Source organism: Leuciscus leuciscus (assembly GCF_965113295.1).
Source record: "Leuciscus leuciscus genome assembly, chromosome: 24".
Lineage (NCBI taxonomy): Eukaryota > Metazoa > Chordata > Actinopteri > Cypriniformes > Leuciscidae > Leuciscus > Leuciscus leuciscus.
The window spans coordinates 10,540,340-10,557,468 of NC_138723.1; the positions used below are offsets into that span (position 1 = coordinate 10,540,340).

The window sequence follows — 17,129 nt, forward strand, 5'->3', positions numbered from 1 at the left end:
TCTCAGATGTTGACTTTATGTGGAGTGATGAGGAAGATGGAGATGTAAGAAAAATATCCATTTTTAAAACTTTATAAAGTCAAATGACTAGCTTCCGGCCAAACGAACATATGGATTTGACTTAAATCTAAAGCGTAACTTGAATATGAATATTTTTCTTACACAAACGCATCGCTTCGCTTCAGAAGGCCTTTATTTATCCCCCAGAGCCACATGCATGGAGCAGAAACAACCATTCACTGCCATTATAAAGCTTGGAAGCCAGGACATTTTTTAATATAACTCCGATTGTATTCGTCCCAAAGAAGAATGTCATTCTTATTGTCATTCTACATATTATATTATTATAATATAATATTATCGTTATTAGTACTTATTCAGAAAATTATAATAATATTTAGCAGTAATGTATCAATATAGATATTACAGTACAATACCGTATAATTAATTACAGCAAAAGCAGACCAAATTACGAAATACAGTAAAAATACAGTAGTACTATTTGGTAGTTTACAGTACTGATCTTGTGTACTGTAAAGTGAATTACAGAAATCGAAATACAGTAACTTGCTGGCAACCATGCTGCCAGTAATGTACTGTAAAAATACAAGAAAATCGTTAACAGAGAAATTGTTTCAAAGATGCACACAGGAAATTACTCTAACGTGAATGCATTGATTGATTCCTACGTTTATTTCATTATGAATAAACAAATGTGCGATCTATAAAGCAAAAACCTTACAATTAAAGTTTAAATGTTGTAATGTTCAAGTTTTTGATCTAAAAAAAAGAAAGATGCACAAAGAAAATGACTCTAACATGACCATATTGATTGATTCTAAGATATTTAGTTTGTTACAAACAATGTGCAATCTGTAAAACAAAAACCTCAAAATTAAAGTTGAAATGGTATACTGTTGAAAAGTTTTTGACCTTGAGAAAAAGCTTTAAGTATATACCAACAATTTTTATGTTTATTATTTAATTTTATGTTGGTACATTTTTGTGATGTACACCTGTTTTGACCTGACGTCCATTGAAATGGACAAAAAAAAATTACAATTAAAGCCAAACATTTTTTTTTTTTTTTTTTGGTCTCATTTATGAAGCCTCATGAGCTGGGAAAATGTACTTTTATATTTTTCAGAAACTTTAAACATAATTCAGGTCTGAAGGGGTTAAGGCTTGAAATTGGCTTTGTGAAATCTTTTCTGTCTTGTGACAAAGTCTTCAGAGAACCGAGAGTGTGTAAACCTAGGATAAACAGAGACTAATATTAGCGTAGACGCCATTCTTCTTATGATGTAACGAGTACATCAGGTGTTATGGGAAATGTTCCCGGTTCCGGCTGACCTAGTTTATGCAGCCTAACATTGAATTATAGAAGTTGATAATGTGTTGTGTATGCCAGGTTAAAGAGATTTATTTTTAGTCTAGATTTAAACTGACAAGAGTGTGTCTGCTTCCCGGACAATGTTACGAAGACTGTTCCAAAGTTTTGGTGCTAAATAGGAATAGGATCTACCGCCTGCCGTCGATTTTGGTACTCTAGGTATTATCAACTGGCCATAATTTTGAGATCGCAATAGACATGAAGGACTATAATGTGTTAGGAGCTTACTCAAGTACTGGGGAGCTAAACCATTTAGTGCTTTGTAAGTAATCAGCAATATTTTAAAATGTATATGATGTTTAACAGGGAGCCAATGCAGTGTTGACAGAACGGGGCTAATATGGTCATGGTTCTGGTAAGAACTCTAGCTGCTGTGTTTTGGACCAGCTGTAGTTTGTTTATTATGCGTGCAGGGCAACCACCCATAATTGTATTACAAGCCTTGATGTCATGAACACATGAATTAACTGTTCTTCATTTGTCATTAAGAGCATATGTTGTAATTTAGATATATATTTTAAGATGGAAGAATGCGGTTTTACAGATACTAGAAACGTGACTTTCAAATGAAAGATTGGTATCAAAGAGCACACCCAGGTTCCTAACCAACGATGAAGACTTGACAGAATATCCATCAAGTGTTAGACAGTATTCTAGGTTATTACGTGCGGAGGTTTTTGGTCCAATAATTAGAATCTCTGTTTTTTCAGAATTAAGTAGTAGGAAATTACTAGTCATCCAGGTTTTTATATCAGCCATGCATTCTGTTAATTTTGTGAAGTGGTAAGGGCAAGAAGAAATATACAGCTGAGTATCATCAGCATAACAGTGAAAACTAATGCCATGCTTCCTAATGATATCTCCCAAGGGTAGCATGTACAGAGTGAACAGCAACAGTCCAAGTACTGAGCCTTGATCGATATATGACATCTCTTCGTTTACTACTACAAACTGATAACGGTCAGATAAGTAAGATTTAAACTATGCCAATGCAATTCCACTAATGCCAACCAAGGGGCAACATTCTGATCTGAAAAATGAAGCCTACCCGGAAGTGCGAAAAACTGCAATACATCGAAAATCCGCTAGGGGAAGGTCCCAAAAGGGAGCAAATGTCTATAGCCCCCATGTTAAAATGTCCGTTTTCACAGCATAAAATCATGTTTTTACAGGTTGGTCCCATGGACTTTTATTGGATTTTTCGATAGGTTCCGAGTGCCTGACAACGGCGAGGGTAGTGAATTTTTTTCTAACTCGTTAGTTTAGATAGTATTTAGATATAAAATGTATGACAATAAGGGCGTGGTTAACTTTGATTGACAGCTTGATTGACAGCTGAAAGGCAGAATGACAACATAAGAAGCGCCATTTTTTAATACAGTTGACATATAATACTACTGTTTCTGTATCATGAAATGTAGTTTTAAGAGTTTTTCAGGCGAGAATGTAGTTGTTTAAAGCTCAAATCTGTGGTTTATTTATAAAGATTTATGAAAATTGTATCCAGTTGTGAGATCCAGCGATGACCGGGCGCTCGGCGCGATGTACCCCGCCTGGAGCAGCCTTTCATCGGCTAGACGTTTTGAGGTTTGCCGCTGACTCTGGCGTCTCTGTAGTGGTTAAACATGAGATATAATTCGTCTTGTCTATATCTAACGGGCGATTTTTGGTCTCGTGGGCAATCGTTTTGGCTGAGGGGAAGTTTCATAACTTTATAAGCTATATTTAACTTGTACCGTTGTATGGTTAGACTAGATCGAGCGCATGACTTTTTATGTTTGACTGAATTGTTTGCTTTATTTGTATAGCTTATTGTAACTTTACCTTTTACTTATACTTTTATAATAGCTAATATTGATAAAACTGAAATTTAACAAAAAGAGACTGGGTTGAGTTTTGTCATTTTAAATTTTAATACAACGAAGATGATCTGTAATGTTGTTTACTGCAACATCTGTTGTTTAGTACAAATGCACATATTGCCTGGACCATATTAAAATGTTTAATATTTTTATATTATATTTAAAACGAAAAGAGGCAGGTTTGTGTTTTATATTTCGTTTTGTTATAAATAGGCAAACGTTATGTGCAGTGAATATAATCAATACGCGTTGCCTGAACCACATTTGTGTGGCTATAATGTTTAAGATTTCTTTAAATGAAAACGAAAAGAGTTAGTATGGTGTTTTATAACATATTTCGTTGCCTAAAATATACACAGAGATAACCGGAGTAGCAGAGCGAGCTGAGTGACGCGCGCTGCGTCAGAAGGTGGGCGGGGTTAGGGTTTCCCAAGATTTTCCAAGATGGCGCCGCCCATACCCCCCATAAACGGCTTCAAACCCGTTCTTCAGAAAGTCTATGGGTGACGTCACAGACGCTTTGTCCATATTTTTTACAGTCTATGATGCCAACATAATTTTCAAGTCTATTTAAAAGAATGTTGTGGTCAATAGTATCAAATGCAGCACTACGGTCGAGTAACACTAATAGAGAGATACAACCACGATCGGATGATACGAGCAAATCATTTGTGACTCTAATGAGAGCAGTCTCAGTACTATGGTGCAGTCTAAATCCTGACTGTAAATCCTCACAGATACCATTTCTTTCTAGAAAGGAACATAGTTGTGAGAATACTGCCTTTTCTAGTATCTTTGACAGAAAAGGTAGATTCAATTGATATGATGCTCATGCATTATGTGTGTTAGGGCTGTGCACACTTCTCCAGCACCACCCTGGTGGTTCCCATCTCCACTGACTTCACCACGACCACCTGATCCTCCATGGTGTGGTCCTTCACCCCGCAGTCCAGGCCTGCCACTGCTACACGGCCCAGGCACACCATTGCTCCACCATCCAGACCCACCATTGCTAGACCATCCAGGCAGATTCCACCTGCAGATGGAATCAGGCACACTCAGTTGAGAGTGGGTTGAGACTCCGGTAGCAGAGCAGGGATGATTGTGTTAAAAGCAGAGGTGAAATCCACAAATAGGATCCTAGCATAGGTTCCTGGTGAATCCAGGTGTTGGAGGATGAAATGGAGGGCCATGTTAACTGCGTTGTCTGCAGATCTGTTGGCTCTGTAAGCAAACTGTCCAAGAGAGGGTCTGTGGTGGATTTGAGGTAGGACATCACCAGGCGCTCAAAGGACTTCATTACCACAGATGTCAGAGTGACCGGTCTGTAGTCATTAAGACCTGTTATCCTGGTTTTGATGGTTTCAGTGATGATGGTGGAGGTCTTAAAGCAGGGTGGTTAAAGCCTCTGTGTATTCATCCAGATTGTTGGTAGCAGTTCTGAATACATCTCAGTCAGTACAGTCCAAGCATGCCTGAAGTTCCTCAACAGCCTCTCTGGTCCACTGCTTTGATGTCTTCACAAGCGGTTTGGGGAGTTTTAATTTCTGTCTGCATGCAGGGATCAAATGGACCATGACGTGATCAGACCGTCCTAATGCAGCTCGTGGCACAGCGTGATAAGCTCTACTTACTGTAGTATAACAGTGATCCACAATGTTTTCCTCTCTGGTCGGGCATTTAATAGATTGTTTGTATCAAGCACAACTATAGTTCAACTATGTGCGCTCCACACACAATATCTGATCCACAAGTATGCGCTGTGCCTCCTGCGCTGTGGAATGTAAACACAGATCAGTATGAATGAAGCGAACTCACGCGGTGAGTAGAGGGCTTGCAGTTTATAGAAAATTATTCAAGATCAGGAGAACAATACTGCTGAATCACTGTCACATCATTGCACCATCTACTATTTGCGTAGAAACCAATTCCTCCACCCTTTGTCTTGCCTGAAAGTTCCGGATGGCGATCTTCTGCTCTGAAGAGTTGGAATCCTGACAGCTGTAGCGCAGAGTCTGGTATAAGTTCAGACAGCCTCGTTTCGGTGAAGCACAAGATGGAGGATGAAGAAAATTCTCTGATTTTCCCTACTAGTTCCTTGTTTTCATTAGTCTTTGTGTACTAAAGGCCTCATGTTTGCCATGTAAGTTAACTATGTTCCAGAATTATGGTTTCTAGTTCATGTTTATTTTGTGTTTCATGCTTTGGATTAACTCATGGTTTATGCTTCATGTAGTTGTTTTTTTGTTTTTGGAAGTTTTGAGTGGATGAATGATGAGCGCGAGACGCCGAAATGGATGCCAATAAGATTCTGAATGGAAAGTTTACTTTTAAAAAGTTGCCAAATGGTTCAATTGACAAGACCAAAGTGATCTGTGTGTTTTGTCGTTGTGAACTGAGCTATCATCGCAGCACGTCCAGTCTGAAACACAACTTGATGGCCAAGCACACACACAGCTGATGCGAATTCTCCACCCCCTCGTCAATATCAGGACCTCGTCAGTATTTCTTTCACCCTTTTATTGATGGACAGTGTAACATTGTGTGAGAGATTATTTGCTCCAAGTGAGAATGTTAGTGTGAAATTGAACACTACAGTATATGCCAATGTGGTTTTCAATAAAAAAACATTTGCACAAAGCAAGCCGATCCACTTTTCCATGTTGATAAGAGCATTAAAATGAGAAAAAATAATGGGACAAAAAGAAATCAAGAGACATTTAGAATAGATAAAAATGTGGGATTAATATTTTAATCGTTTGACAGCACTACTTATTTTAAATTTAAGAATTTTGCAAATGTTAATTCTTTGGTATTTTGTTAATTTGTTAAACATGTAAAACATTTTTTTTTTAAATGTTGTCATTTAACATTTTTGTTAAAAAGTTAATTTGGTAACTCTGTACATGTATGAGACAAATAAGGTTTTTAACACAACAGAATGATGTTGTGAAGCCGTAATCTTCCACTGCTTTTGCTTTGGTATAGTCTAATAACATTTGCTGATTGTGTACAAATGAGCATTAAGAAATATTTTTTCACTTCGTCACCTGCTTCCTGCGCTTCCCCTGCCTTTAAAATTAAACAAATATTTATGAAAAATTATAATAATAAAAAAATTATAAAGCCATTGTGTCAAGCAGGACGAGGCTGAGGGCCGGTGGTGGGATTACTGATGAGCAACGCACTGGTCTCGTATCTCTCACAGAGGAGTGGAAGCATAAAAGGAGCAATGACAGTGAAGGACGAGAGAGGCCAGGCCTGGACTTATGTTAGTTTTATTATATGTGGCAGCAGTCGTCCATGAGATGCAGCTGCCTTTAATTTTGTATTTGTTTATTTATAAAGTCTTTAAATGTTCGCCGGTTCCCACAACAACGAACTGTGTTACAGCCATTAATATACAGATTGCTACATTAGTGGTATGTATATAGAAATTAATGTGACAGATAAAGAAACAAATTAAGTTAAACAGGTGAATGTTTGCTCTGTTGAAGCTGCACAAACAAGTTGCTTAATCCTTAACTTCCTGCAACTTTTAAAAGTGTTATAAACTAAAGAAATTATAGACAAAACATGTTTTCTAATCAGACATAAGAAATAAAACACTTTCTCAGTTGGAGAACCACTCAACAATTTTACACAAAGAAACATTAAGATGCTATCATAATGCTTTTTATTGATTCAAGAGAAATTAATCAAACTTTTAGATTTATTAATAATGACATTACTTTGAGGTTTCTGTTAATGATTGAGCTCCTTTGTTGCTGCAGTGACTCATAACACTCTATAAAGTACATTTATGGATGGAGCCGTCAACACAGACGACCCACAGAAATCCCAGGTCAAAGCTCACATGCTTGTGGTTACTGGGACAGGCAACCATCGAGATCCAGTCTGTGCCAGCGGGGTTGGATCGAGTGACACCAGTTCTGCAAAAATCATTTATTTAATGTAGCATTTGATTTATATTAGAAAGTTAATCACTTTTGTTCATAGTGTTTAATATGACGAAGGTTCTATTTACCTTTGGTATAAGTTCCCTTGAGAGTTGACACCAAAGACACTGCCATCAGTTGCTACTTCAATCATGGACAGAAGTCCAGGAATATTCACAAAGCCAGACCCAGAACAGACATTACTAGACACATCCTGCACGAGACCCAAAGAAACACAAACCAGTCAACCATAATAAAGTCACATGAAATAACTGCGTTTGCTGCTTCCACACCAGTTTCTTTAGTTATGTCAGAAAATCGAACGTGTGTGAGGTCTAGTTTGTTAAAACCTGGTGTATTTAAACTTGAATTCATGCCCTTGTATTTAACATTATGACATCACCTTCAAGATGTAGATTTGGTCAGCGCTGTTCACTCCCCAACAGCTGTACGGGCCACAGCTGAAATACTTCAGATTTCCATTAATTGTAACCCAAGAAATATTGCTGGATGGCCATTTGTTATTAGCATCCATATTTAAGCAGAATATCTCATCATTCACATTGACACCTGAAATGATCTGATCACCTCCAGCATCCACTTGTTTGAGAAGGCCTAACAGTACAATCAACAGGTTGGATGAAAGATTTAAGAATAACAATAAGATAATGTCTTAAATTAATGACCGATTAAGCATGTATTGATTTCTGTAATTTCTCTTTTCACCTGGAAGCTGCACAAAGCGGCCACCCTGCAACTTGAAGACCTTGTCAGCTGTATTCACCCCGAGCAGACCAGCAGGACCAACACTGACGTGCTTTAGAGACGAGCCAACCTTTGTGAAGACATTATGATTTAGGACAAACACTTCATTTTGATCATTCACTCCAACCACAAAACCAGATCCAGCATCTATCTGCTTCAGTGTGCCATTCGTCACTCCACAGTTTAAAGCTGTGAAAACATGGAACAAAATGAGGACAAATAGACACTCACAAAATACATTACATACTGTTATATAAAACACCAGCAAAAAGTGTTTTAAATGGATTAATATATTGATGTTTCCAAATCACATTACAGCTTACCCAGAGTGGGAAGGAACTGGCAGCTGAAGAGTAGCAGGACACTCTGAAAAACCTTCATTGCTCTGTTCATAACCATAAATCATTTATATAAGTTAGTTCAATATGAGTAAAAATAAAACATAAGGAACACTAAATTAACATGAATTAAATGAAGAAAACTTTCTCTTGACAGACCAGAATTAAGCAGTCAGTGTGGATTCTTCTCTTCAATGATACATACAGGTACTTGGCATTTGCATCCAATGTTGACATGCTATTGAGGGGTCATTTAAATAGCCGAAATATGTTGCCTGATTAGACTGGGGGCTGATATGTTGCCTGATTATGCCGTTTGTTTCTATAGCTACATATTGCTGTCACCTGCACCTAGTTTAGTTCCTTTGTTTGCCCAGTGTATTTATACCCCCAGCTTAGTTCAATCTCTTGTAGGTTCTTGTTTGGACATGTAAACCTGGCTCAATTGGCCCAATGGAGGCATCCGGTCAGCGGGTGAAGGTTTTTGTGTGTTACTGTCTTTCCTCGTGGCAAAGTATTTTGATTAAATGAAATACATTTTCTCATATGCATTAACTTGTTATTTCATCTGACTCCATAAATGAAAAGGTTTTAATGATATATGTTCATCATTAAATGTGAGCGAATGTTTGACTATTCTTTTTAACTCTTTCCTGAAAATAATGTCACAGTCTGTTAGAATAAAAATCAAATGTTTACAATTTATTATGTCAGGTAAATGTATAATGCCAATTTCATAATCAGTTCAAAGATAATAGATACAAAACATCAAATGCTCTGGAATAAAGAGAGAAGATGCGAACCTTGACACTAGAAAATGCATGAATCGCTCTGAGCCTTTTGCTGCATTTCATTATATAGACAGAAACTTTTTTCACATGGAAACATCTGCTAACAATGGCAATTTGCCTTCAGAGTTTACACCTTTTGGGAACAGAATGCCATTTGCCTGGAAGACACAGCCTCTTGTGTACAAGTTATCCCTAAAACTCTTAATAACTTTTTACCTTTTGGTTTACTACTTTGGGAATGAGACATTTGTACCAGTCGCACTGAGACATTTCAAATGATAACAAACATGTATAATACTGTATGATAATTATTCACATCAAACCATATCGATTTTTGGGTGAATTGCAGGTGACCTCAGCATGAAAGAGAGAGAGTGGGGGAAGTGGGAAAGACATGTAGATTAAGATGATTCTGAGGTGAGACTTGCGTCTCGAATGGTGATGCTACCTTCACGAGAGTGAGTTCAAATGTTAATTTCCTTTGTTCTCTCAGAGAGTAGCCCTCTCTTCCAGTTCTTCCAGTTTTTCCAGTCTTACAGCTATCACCCTTCACCATTTGTTAGGGAGGCAGAAGAGGAAAAGGACGTCTGCCCCGTGCCAGCCACGGACCCCCAAGCCAGAGCACACTCCCGCTATGGAGCCAGAGCCAGCCACCATGTCCATTCCGGAGCCTGAGCCAGTTACCATTTCCGTCCCCTAGAGCCTACCGCCAGATCCATCCGGGAGTCAGTGCTTGTGGCCCAGTCCATCCCAGAGCCAGGAACGGATTACTGTCTGATTGATTTGTAGTCTGCAGATCCATGTCTCACCCTTTTCTTCACCCTCGAAATCTCTCCTTCTCTGCCGGTCCTGTCCGACTATATGGACTATCTGCTTCCGCCCAGAGTCCTTCCTCCTCCAGTGGTCAAGCTCTCCAGCTCTCTGGCTCCACCTCAGGCTTCTCCACTAAGTCCACAAAGGTTTTCGCGGCTGCAACACAAAATGAAAAAAGTACACTGATGCTAAGTGCACTCTAAAAAAAGAGGGTTCTTTAAAGGTTCTTTACACGTAGTAACAGTTCTATTTAGAACTGTATCGTCCTGAAGAAGCCTTTATATGATGAAATTAATGGTTCTTTGTGTTCGAGTTTAGGGTTCTTTATTCCCGCCTTTTTGTTTTTCAAATCTGTAACTGTCAGTCACCTCATTACTGATGTTCTGGAGCTCAGCTAGAACTAAACAGACTGTCAACATACTCTCAACAGGTAAATGATTTCTTTCTTAAAATGTCTATAAATTATAGCTTTAAAGGTCCTGTTTTTCCTGTGTTTTTGAAGCTTTGATTGTGTTTATAGTGTGCAATATAACATGTGTTCATGTTTCGCGTGTAAAAAAACACAGTATTTTTCACACAATTTACTTATCTGTATACCGCTGTTTTCACTGTCCTAAAAACGGGCTGATGACTTCCTTGTTCTATGAAGTCCCTCCTTCAGAAATACGTAACGAGTTCTGATTTTGCCAGCGGTTCCTGTGTTGTGATTCGACAGCAGTCTCACACGCTGCAAACGCGGCGCTCATGTTACAGCACACCGTTGCTCTCCGCTCGCCACTAGGTCGCGACCAGAGCCCAGATATCATTCTACCCCTAGCCACTCACGCGAAAGCGTGGGCAGAGCTCCCCGGGGTTTCAGACTGGGTGCTGAACATTATAGAAAGAGGCTATTCGCTACAGTTCGGTCGACGCCCGCAACGCAAAGCGGCGAATCGATACTACGGTAAAAAAGGAAGTAGCACACCTACTTCGAGCCGAAATAGCGAAGTTACTGAGCAAAGGGGCTATAGAACCCTTATCACAAGCTCAGAGTGAAGGGGGCATGTACAGCAGATATTTTCTGGTACCCAAAAAAGACGGGGGTCTCAGACCCATTCTAGATCTAAGACGACTAAACAAAGCACTTCTGAAACGACGATTCAGAATGCTCACGACCAAGAAAATCCTCTCGCAAATTTGCCAAGGGGACTGGTTCATGTCGATAGATCTGAAGGACGCTTATTTTCAAATCCAAATAGCGTCACGTCACAGGCGATTTTTGAAATTCGCCTTCCAGGGTCAGGCATATCAGTACACAGTCCTGCCATTTGGCCTATCCCTGGCACCTCGCGTATTCACGATGTGCATGGATGCAGCGCTCGCACCCCTCAGGCTCCGAGGCATACGAGTGCTGAATTATTTGGACGATTGGCTGGTTCTAGCTCGATCACAGTCGGAGCTCATAGAACACAGGACCATATTACTCGATCACCTCGAGAATTTAGGTCTCACAGTCAATTGGGCGAAGAGTTCGCTGTCTCCCAGTCAGAAAATATCTTTTCTGGGCACAGATCTGGACTCGCTGTCTATGACAGCACAGCTGTCGCCGCAGCGCAGACTAAGTATTCAGCGCATGACAGAGATTTTTCGCCACGACGCTTTAGTCCCACTCAAAAAGTTTCAAAGGATGCTGGGTCTCATGGCTTCAGCATCCTCGGTGCTTCAGCTGGGTCTGCTTCGCATGCGCCCGCTGCAGTATTGGTTGAAAGCGTGCGCGCCGCGCAGAGCTTGGACCTCCGGTCTCGCGCACCTCAAGGTCGATCAGAAATGCGTCGCAGCTCTGAAACCTTGGACAGTGACCGACTGGTACCGGTCAGGTGTAAGCCTGGGGACTTCCGCGAGTGTGAAGGTGGTGTCTACGGACGCCTCAACCTCGGGATGGGGAGCGCTGCTCGAGGGCAGACCGTTATTCGGCCAGTGGTCGGAACGGGAGAAGCTTCTGCATATAAACTGCCTGGAAATGATGGCAGTCGACAACGCGCTGAGGCGCTTTTGTCCCCAGATAAAAAGACGCCACGTCTTGGTCCGTTCGGACAACATGTCAGTGGTGGCTTATATAAATCACCAAGGAGGTATCAGATCCAGAATCCTTCACAGGCTGACGGAACGCCTCCTGGTCTGGGCTCAGCACAATCTGCGCTCGCTCAGGGCAGCGCATGTGCCCGGCCATCTGAATGTGGGACCAGACAGACTGTCCAGAAACAATCTTCCGGCAGGAGAATGGTCTTTACATCCACAGACAGTCAAACTGCTATGGAGGACATTTGGCAGAGCGGAAATAGACCTATTTGCGTCTCAAGAGAACGCTCATTGTCAGGAATTCTTCTCCAAGAGCAGGGATGCGCTGGCTCACGTCTGGCCCCGCTGCCCGCTCTATGCGTTTCCCCCTGTCACGCTCCTACCCCAGGTGCTAGAGCGAATCAGGGAGAGCGGATGCCCAGTGCTACTCGTCGCCCCATTTTGGACAAACCAAGTCTGGTTTCCAGTCCTGATGCAGCTGACGAGTACCGCCCCGTGGCCGATACCGGTGAGGAGGGATCTCCTCTCGCAGGCAAACGGCTCGATCTGGCATCCTCGCCCGGAGCTTTGGTCCCTACATGTGTGGGCCATCAACGGGTACCCGTTAACCTCCCAGCGGGAGTGTTAAACACGATCACACAGGCTAGAGCTCCATCTACGAGGCAGCTCTATTCCTCAAAATGGTCTGTGTTCACTAGCTGGTGTACAGCGAGTGGCACTTCACCCTCACGCTGTGGGGTGCCGGAGGTTCTCTCCTTTTTACAAGAGCTTCTGGATAAGGGCAGAACCCCATCCACGCTCAAAGTTTATGTGGCGGCCATAGCAGCGTTCGCTGAACCACCGCTTGGCCAGTCATTAGGAAGGAACGATCTGGTCATTCGCTTCCTTAGATGAGCTAAGAGGCTGAACCCTCCCAGACCGCCCTCAGTTCCCGTTTGGGACCTTTCCACGGTTCTGGAAGCCATGAAAGGTGCCCCATTCGAGCCAATACAGTCAATAGACCTGAAACTCTTGTCTTTCAAAACAGTGTTTCTTCTGGCTCTCGCTTCAGTGAAGCGCATAGGGGATTTGCAAGCGCTCTCAGTGAGCGCGACGTGTATGGAGTTTGGGCCTGTTTTCAGACAGACGGAGCAGCTCTTTGTTTTGTTCAGCGGACGCTCTAAGGGACTAGCTGCGTCAAAACAGAGTCTATCCAGATGGATAGTTGATGCTATAGCGCTAGCTTACACATCCAAGGGCCTGCAATGCCCGATAGGTGTCAAAGCGCACTCCACAAGAGGCATGGCCTCTTCGTGGGCTTGGTCCAGTGGGATTGCCTTGCAAGATATCTGTATGGCGGCAGGCTGGGCCTCCCCGTCTACATTTATAAGGTTTTATAACCTCGAGGTTCCCGCCTTACAGGCTGGGTTGCTCTCGGTTTAATTTTTCAGTATTACCCGCCCGATGCTATCGGCTCAGGATGCTGAAAACTGCTAGAGCGTCGATCACGGATCGTCCGTTTACTTCTGTGGGCAGTGCATTAGTCCCCCATATTTATCAGTCCAGGCCGAGTTCGCCCTGGCTGTGTGGAACACTTGATGTAATATGCTCTTATCAGAGCTCTATATTACAGGAATGATGCTATTCTAGACCCTCTTCCCGGATTCTCTGTGAGTCCCTTGTGATTAGGCACTGTATGAGCCCCGGGCACCTGCCCTTGGGACTTTAGTGTTATGTCTCAAGCACGCACGGCGTTTTGCACTGTGTTCCCCTAGCGTAAGATACTTACGCAAGTACGAGAGAACCTCTCGTAAGAGAACGTACTCGGTTACTAACGTAACCTCGGTTCTCTCTAGAAGAGGGAACGAGTACTTGCGTCTCTTGCCGTGCATGCGTCACGTTCTGATTCGCTTCAGCGATGAAAAAACTGACCAAACCAGCCTCTATTTATAGCCCTAGCCCCACCCGCTTTCGGCGGGACATGACGTAATGGGCGCGAAGCACCCTCATTGGTTCTAACGTCATGAGGGGCCTCTATTGATAGGCTGGTGCAGTTGCCGTAGAGCAGCCAATGGGCGCGCGAGCTGTCTCGCCCATGTCTGCATGCTGCTGCAATGCGTTTTACATTATTGCAAAATTAAGGATAATTTTTGGCTTCAATATCTCGAGGAAAAGAGGTTTTCCCCTAGCGTAAGATACTTACGCAAGTACTCGTTCCCTCTCCTAGAGAGAACCCAGGTTACGTTAGTAACCGAGTACATTTTAACTTCAGCAGCTGAAGTTGGCTGTTGCGATTACATATAATTTTTTGAACTTTATACACGTTTGTCTTATACACACAAAATAGCATCGAACTAACTGGCTATAAACAAACAGCGTTGGCATTGGTTTACGTTCTTGATCAAATCGAAAAATTACGTCATAAAATATACATGGAAAATACATTTACAAAATTAGTACATAATTACAAATTCAGGTCCAAAATGTTTGTACGCGTTTGTACGTGTAAGTGGCTACTGAAGCCAGCGCTGGCATTTGTTTACGTCCTTGATAAAACTAAAACATTACGTCTGAAATTATACATGCAAACATTATTAAGTCTTACTTACAGGTTGTGGCCCAACAACTGCTGCCTCTGGTTTTAAAGTTGGAACTGCTTCATGTTTTAGTAACAGTTTCTTGTTGAATCCGGCATTGAATTCGTGGAGATTCTGGAAGCTGTCTTCCGTAAAATGCGCAGCACATGAGCTATTACGATTGAAATTTTCAGGAACATAATCAAACATAAATTTTAGCCATTGTTGACGAACTACAGCGTCCGTATGAAGCCCGAACACAGAAGACCTGGCAGCTGGGTGAATATAACACACTTTCGACGGCATGGCTACTACAGCTCTCCACTATAACTCTTCCTCTTCGTCAAAGCCGCAGAATTATGGCCATGCCCCCTTTTTTGCATGGGTTAGTTACGTATAAAACCCGGGAAGTATCTCGTTGTAGTCCCATTCGAGTCGTTTTTGTAGGCATTAAACTTCCTGATTTTTAAAAGACGATATCTCTGCTTACGTTGAACTTTCAGCGCAGCAACTTTGCAGATGCTGTTCATGCATCAACAGCAACATTACACAACATTTAAAATGAAAAAAGTGAAATCACAATGAACCACCCCTTTAAGTCGATCAGGTTTCTTTATTATGCGTGATGATCTTATTATAGGAGAGTCATTTGTTTCTGCAGAATGACCATTGTCCAGGGGAATAGAAGAAGATGAAGAAGACTGCATGCCGGGTGGTGTTACATCTTCAGGTGAGACCAGAACTTCTTCTCCTTTAATGTCAGTCAGTGTTTGGCTCGTTTCTTGCGTCTTAAGAAGACTTCTGCGATTTCTCCGAAGCACCTGCCCAGTCCAGAAGTCATCATTTCAGGGGTTATTTTGCACATTTTTCTTCCATGGGGGCAATCCCGTTCCTTATTTCCATTTCAGAAAGTTGGCAACCCTAGCTGTCACCTCATCTACCCACTCTGCAGCAGTATGTCACCACTCGCTCCACTCGCATACTGGACCAATGCTTCGGTAACATCCCAGACGCATATAAGGCAGTGAGTCGCCCTCCTCTTGGAAGGTCCGATCACAACATCATTCATCTCCCTCCAACATACAGACAGAAAATCAGGCGTGAAAAACCACTCCTGAAAACTGTACGTCAATGGACTGAGGATGGGGAGGAGGAGCTCAGAGATTGTTTTGACTCTACGGATTGGCGCATGTTTTTTGACGCATGCTCTGATCATCATGAATTGACAGACACAATCACAGGCTATATCAAGTTCTGTGAAAAAACTGTAATCACCTCTAAGATAGTTCAGGTGTTTAGTAATAACAAGCCATGGCTCTCAAGGGATCTTAGAACGTGTCTGAATGAGAAAAGGACTGCATTTTTGAGTGTTAATTTGGTAACTCTGTACATGTGTGAGACAAATAAGGTTTTTAACACAACAGAATGATGTTGTGAAGCCGTAATCTTCCACTGCTTTTGCTTTGGTATAGTCTAATAACATTTGCTGATTGTGTACAAATGAGCATTAAGAAATATTTTTTCACTTCGTCACCTGCTTCCTGCGCTTCCCCTGCCTTTAAAATTAAACAAATATTTATGAAAAATTATAATAAAAAATTTTTTATAAAGCCATTGTGTCAAGCAGGACGAGGCTGAGGGCCGGTGGTGGGATTACTGATGAGCAATGCACTGGTCTCGTATCTCTCACAGAGGAGTGGAAGCATAAAAGGAGCAATGACAGTGAAGGACGAGAGAGGCCAGGCCTGGACTTATGTTAGTTTTATTATATGTGGCAGCAGTCGTCCATGAGATGCAGCTGCCTTTAATTTTGTATTTGTTTATTTATAAAGTCTTTAAATGTTCGCCGGTTCCCACAACAACGAACTGTGTTACAGCCATTAATATACAGATTGCTACATTAGTGGTATGTATATAGAAATTAATGTGACAGATAAAGAAACAAATTAAGTTAAACAGGTGAATGTTTGCTCTGTTGAAGCTGCACAAACAAGTTGCTTAATCCTTAACTTCCTGCAACTTTTAAAAGTGTTATAAACTAAAGAAATTATAGACAAAACATGTTTTCTAATCAGACATAAGAAATAAAACACTTTCTCAGTTGGAGAACCACTCAACAATTTTACACAAAGAAACATTAAGATGCTATCATAATGCTTTTTATTGATTCAAGAGAAATTAATCAAACTTTTAGATTTATTAATAATGACATTACTTTGAGGTTTCTGTTAATGATTGAGCTCCTTTGTTGCTGCAGTGACTCATAACACTCTATAAAGTACATTTATGGATGGAGCCGTCAACACAGACGACCCACAGAAATCCCAGGTCAAAGCTCACATGCTTGTGGTTACTGGGACAGGCAACCATCGAGATCCAGTCTGTGCCAGCGGGGTTGGATCGAGTGACACCAGTTCTGCAAAAATCATTTATTTAATGTAGCATTTGATTTATATTAGAAAGTTAATCACTTTTGTTCATAGTGTTTAATATGACGAAGGTTCTATTTACCTTTGGTATAAGTTCCCTTGAGAGTTGACACCAAAGACACTGCCATCAGTTGCTACTTCAATCATGGACAGAAGTCCAGGAATATTCACAAAGCCAGACCCAGAA

The 17,129-nt window shown here is 41.4% G+C and overlaps 1 protein-coding gene across 1 annotated transcript; it reads right to left on the minus strand.

Moving 5' to 3' along the window:
- Nucleotides 1–6,598: 6,598 nt before the first annotated feature.
- LOC309488746 (fish-egg lectin-like) lies at nt 6,599–8,498 on the minus strand. Its single transcript, XM_082157080.1, has 6 exons — nt 8,456–8,498; nt 8,282–8,343; nt 7,920–8,147; nt 7,597–7,808; nt 7,283–7,407; nt 6,599–7,187 (listed from the first exon to the last, which is right to left on the minus strand). The coding sequence occupies exons 2-6, from the start codon at nt 8,337–8,339 to the stop codon at nt 7,043–7,045; spliced, it is 768 nt and encodes a 255-aa protein (XP_082013206.1). The 5' UTR covers nt 8,340–8,343; nt 8,456–8,498; the 3' UTR covers nt 6,599–7,042.
- Between the last annotated feature and the right edge of the window lie 8,631 nt (nt 8,499–17,129).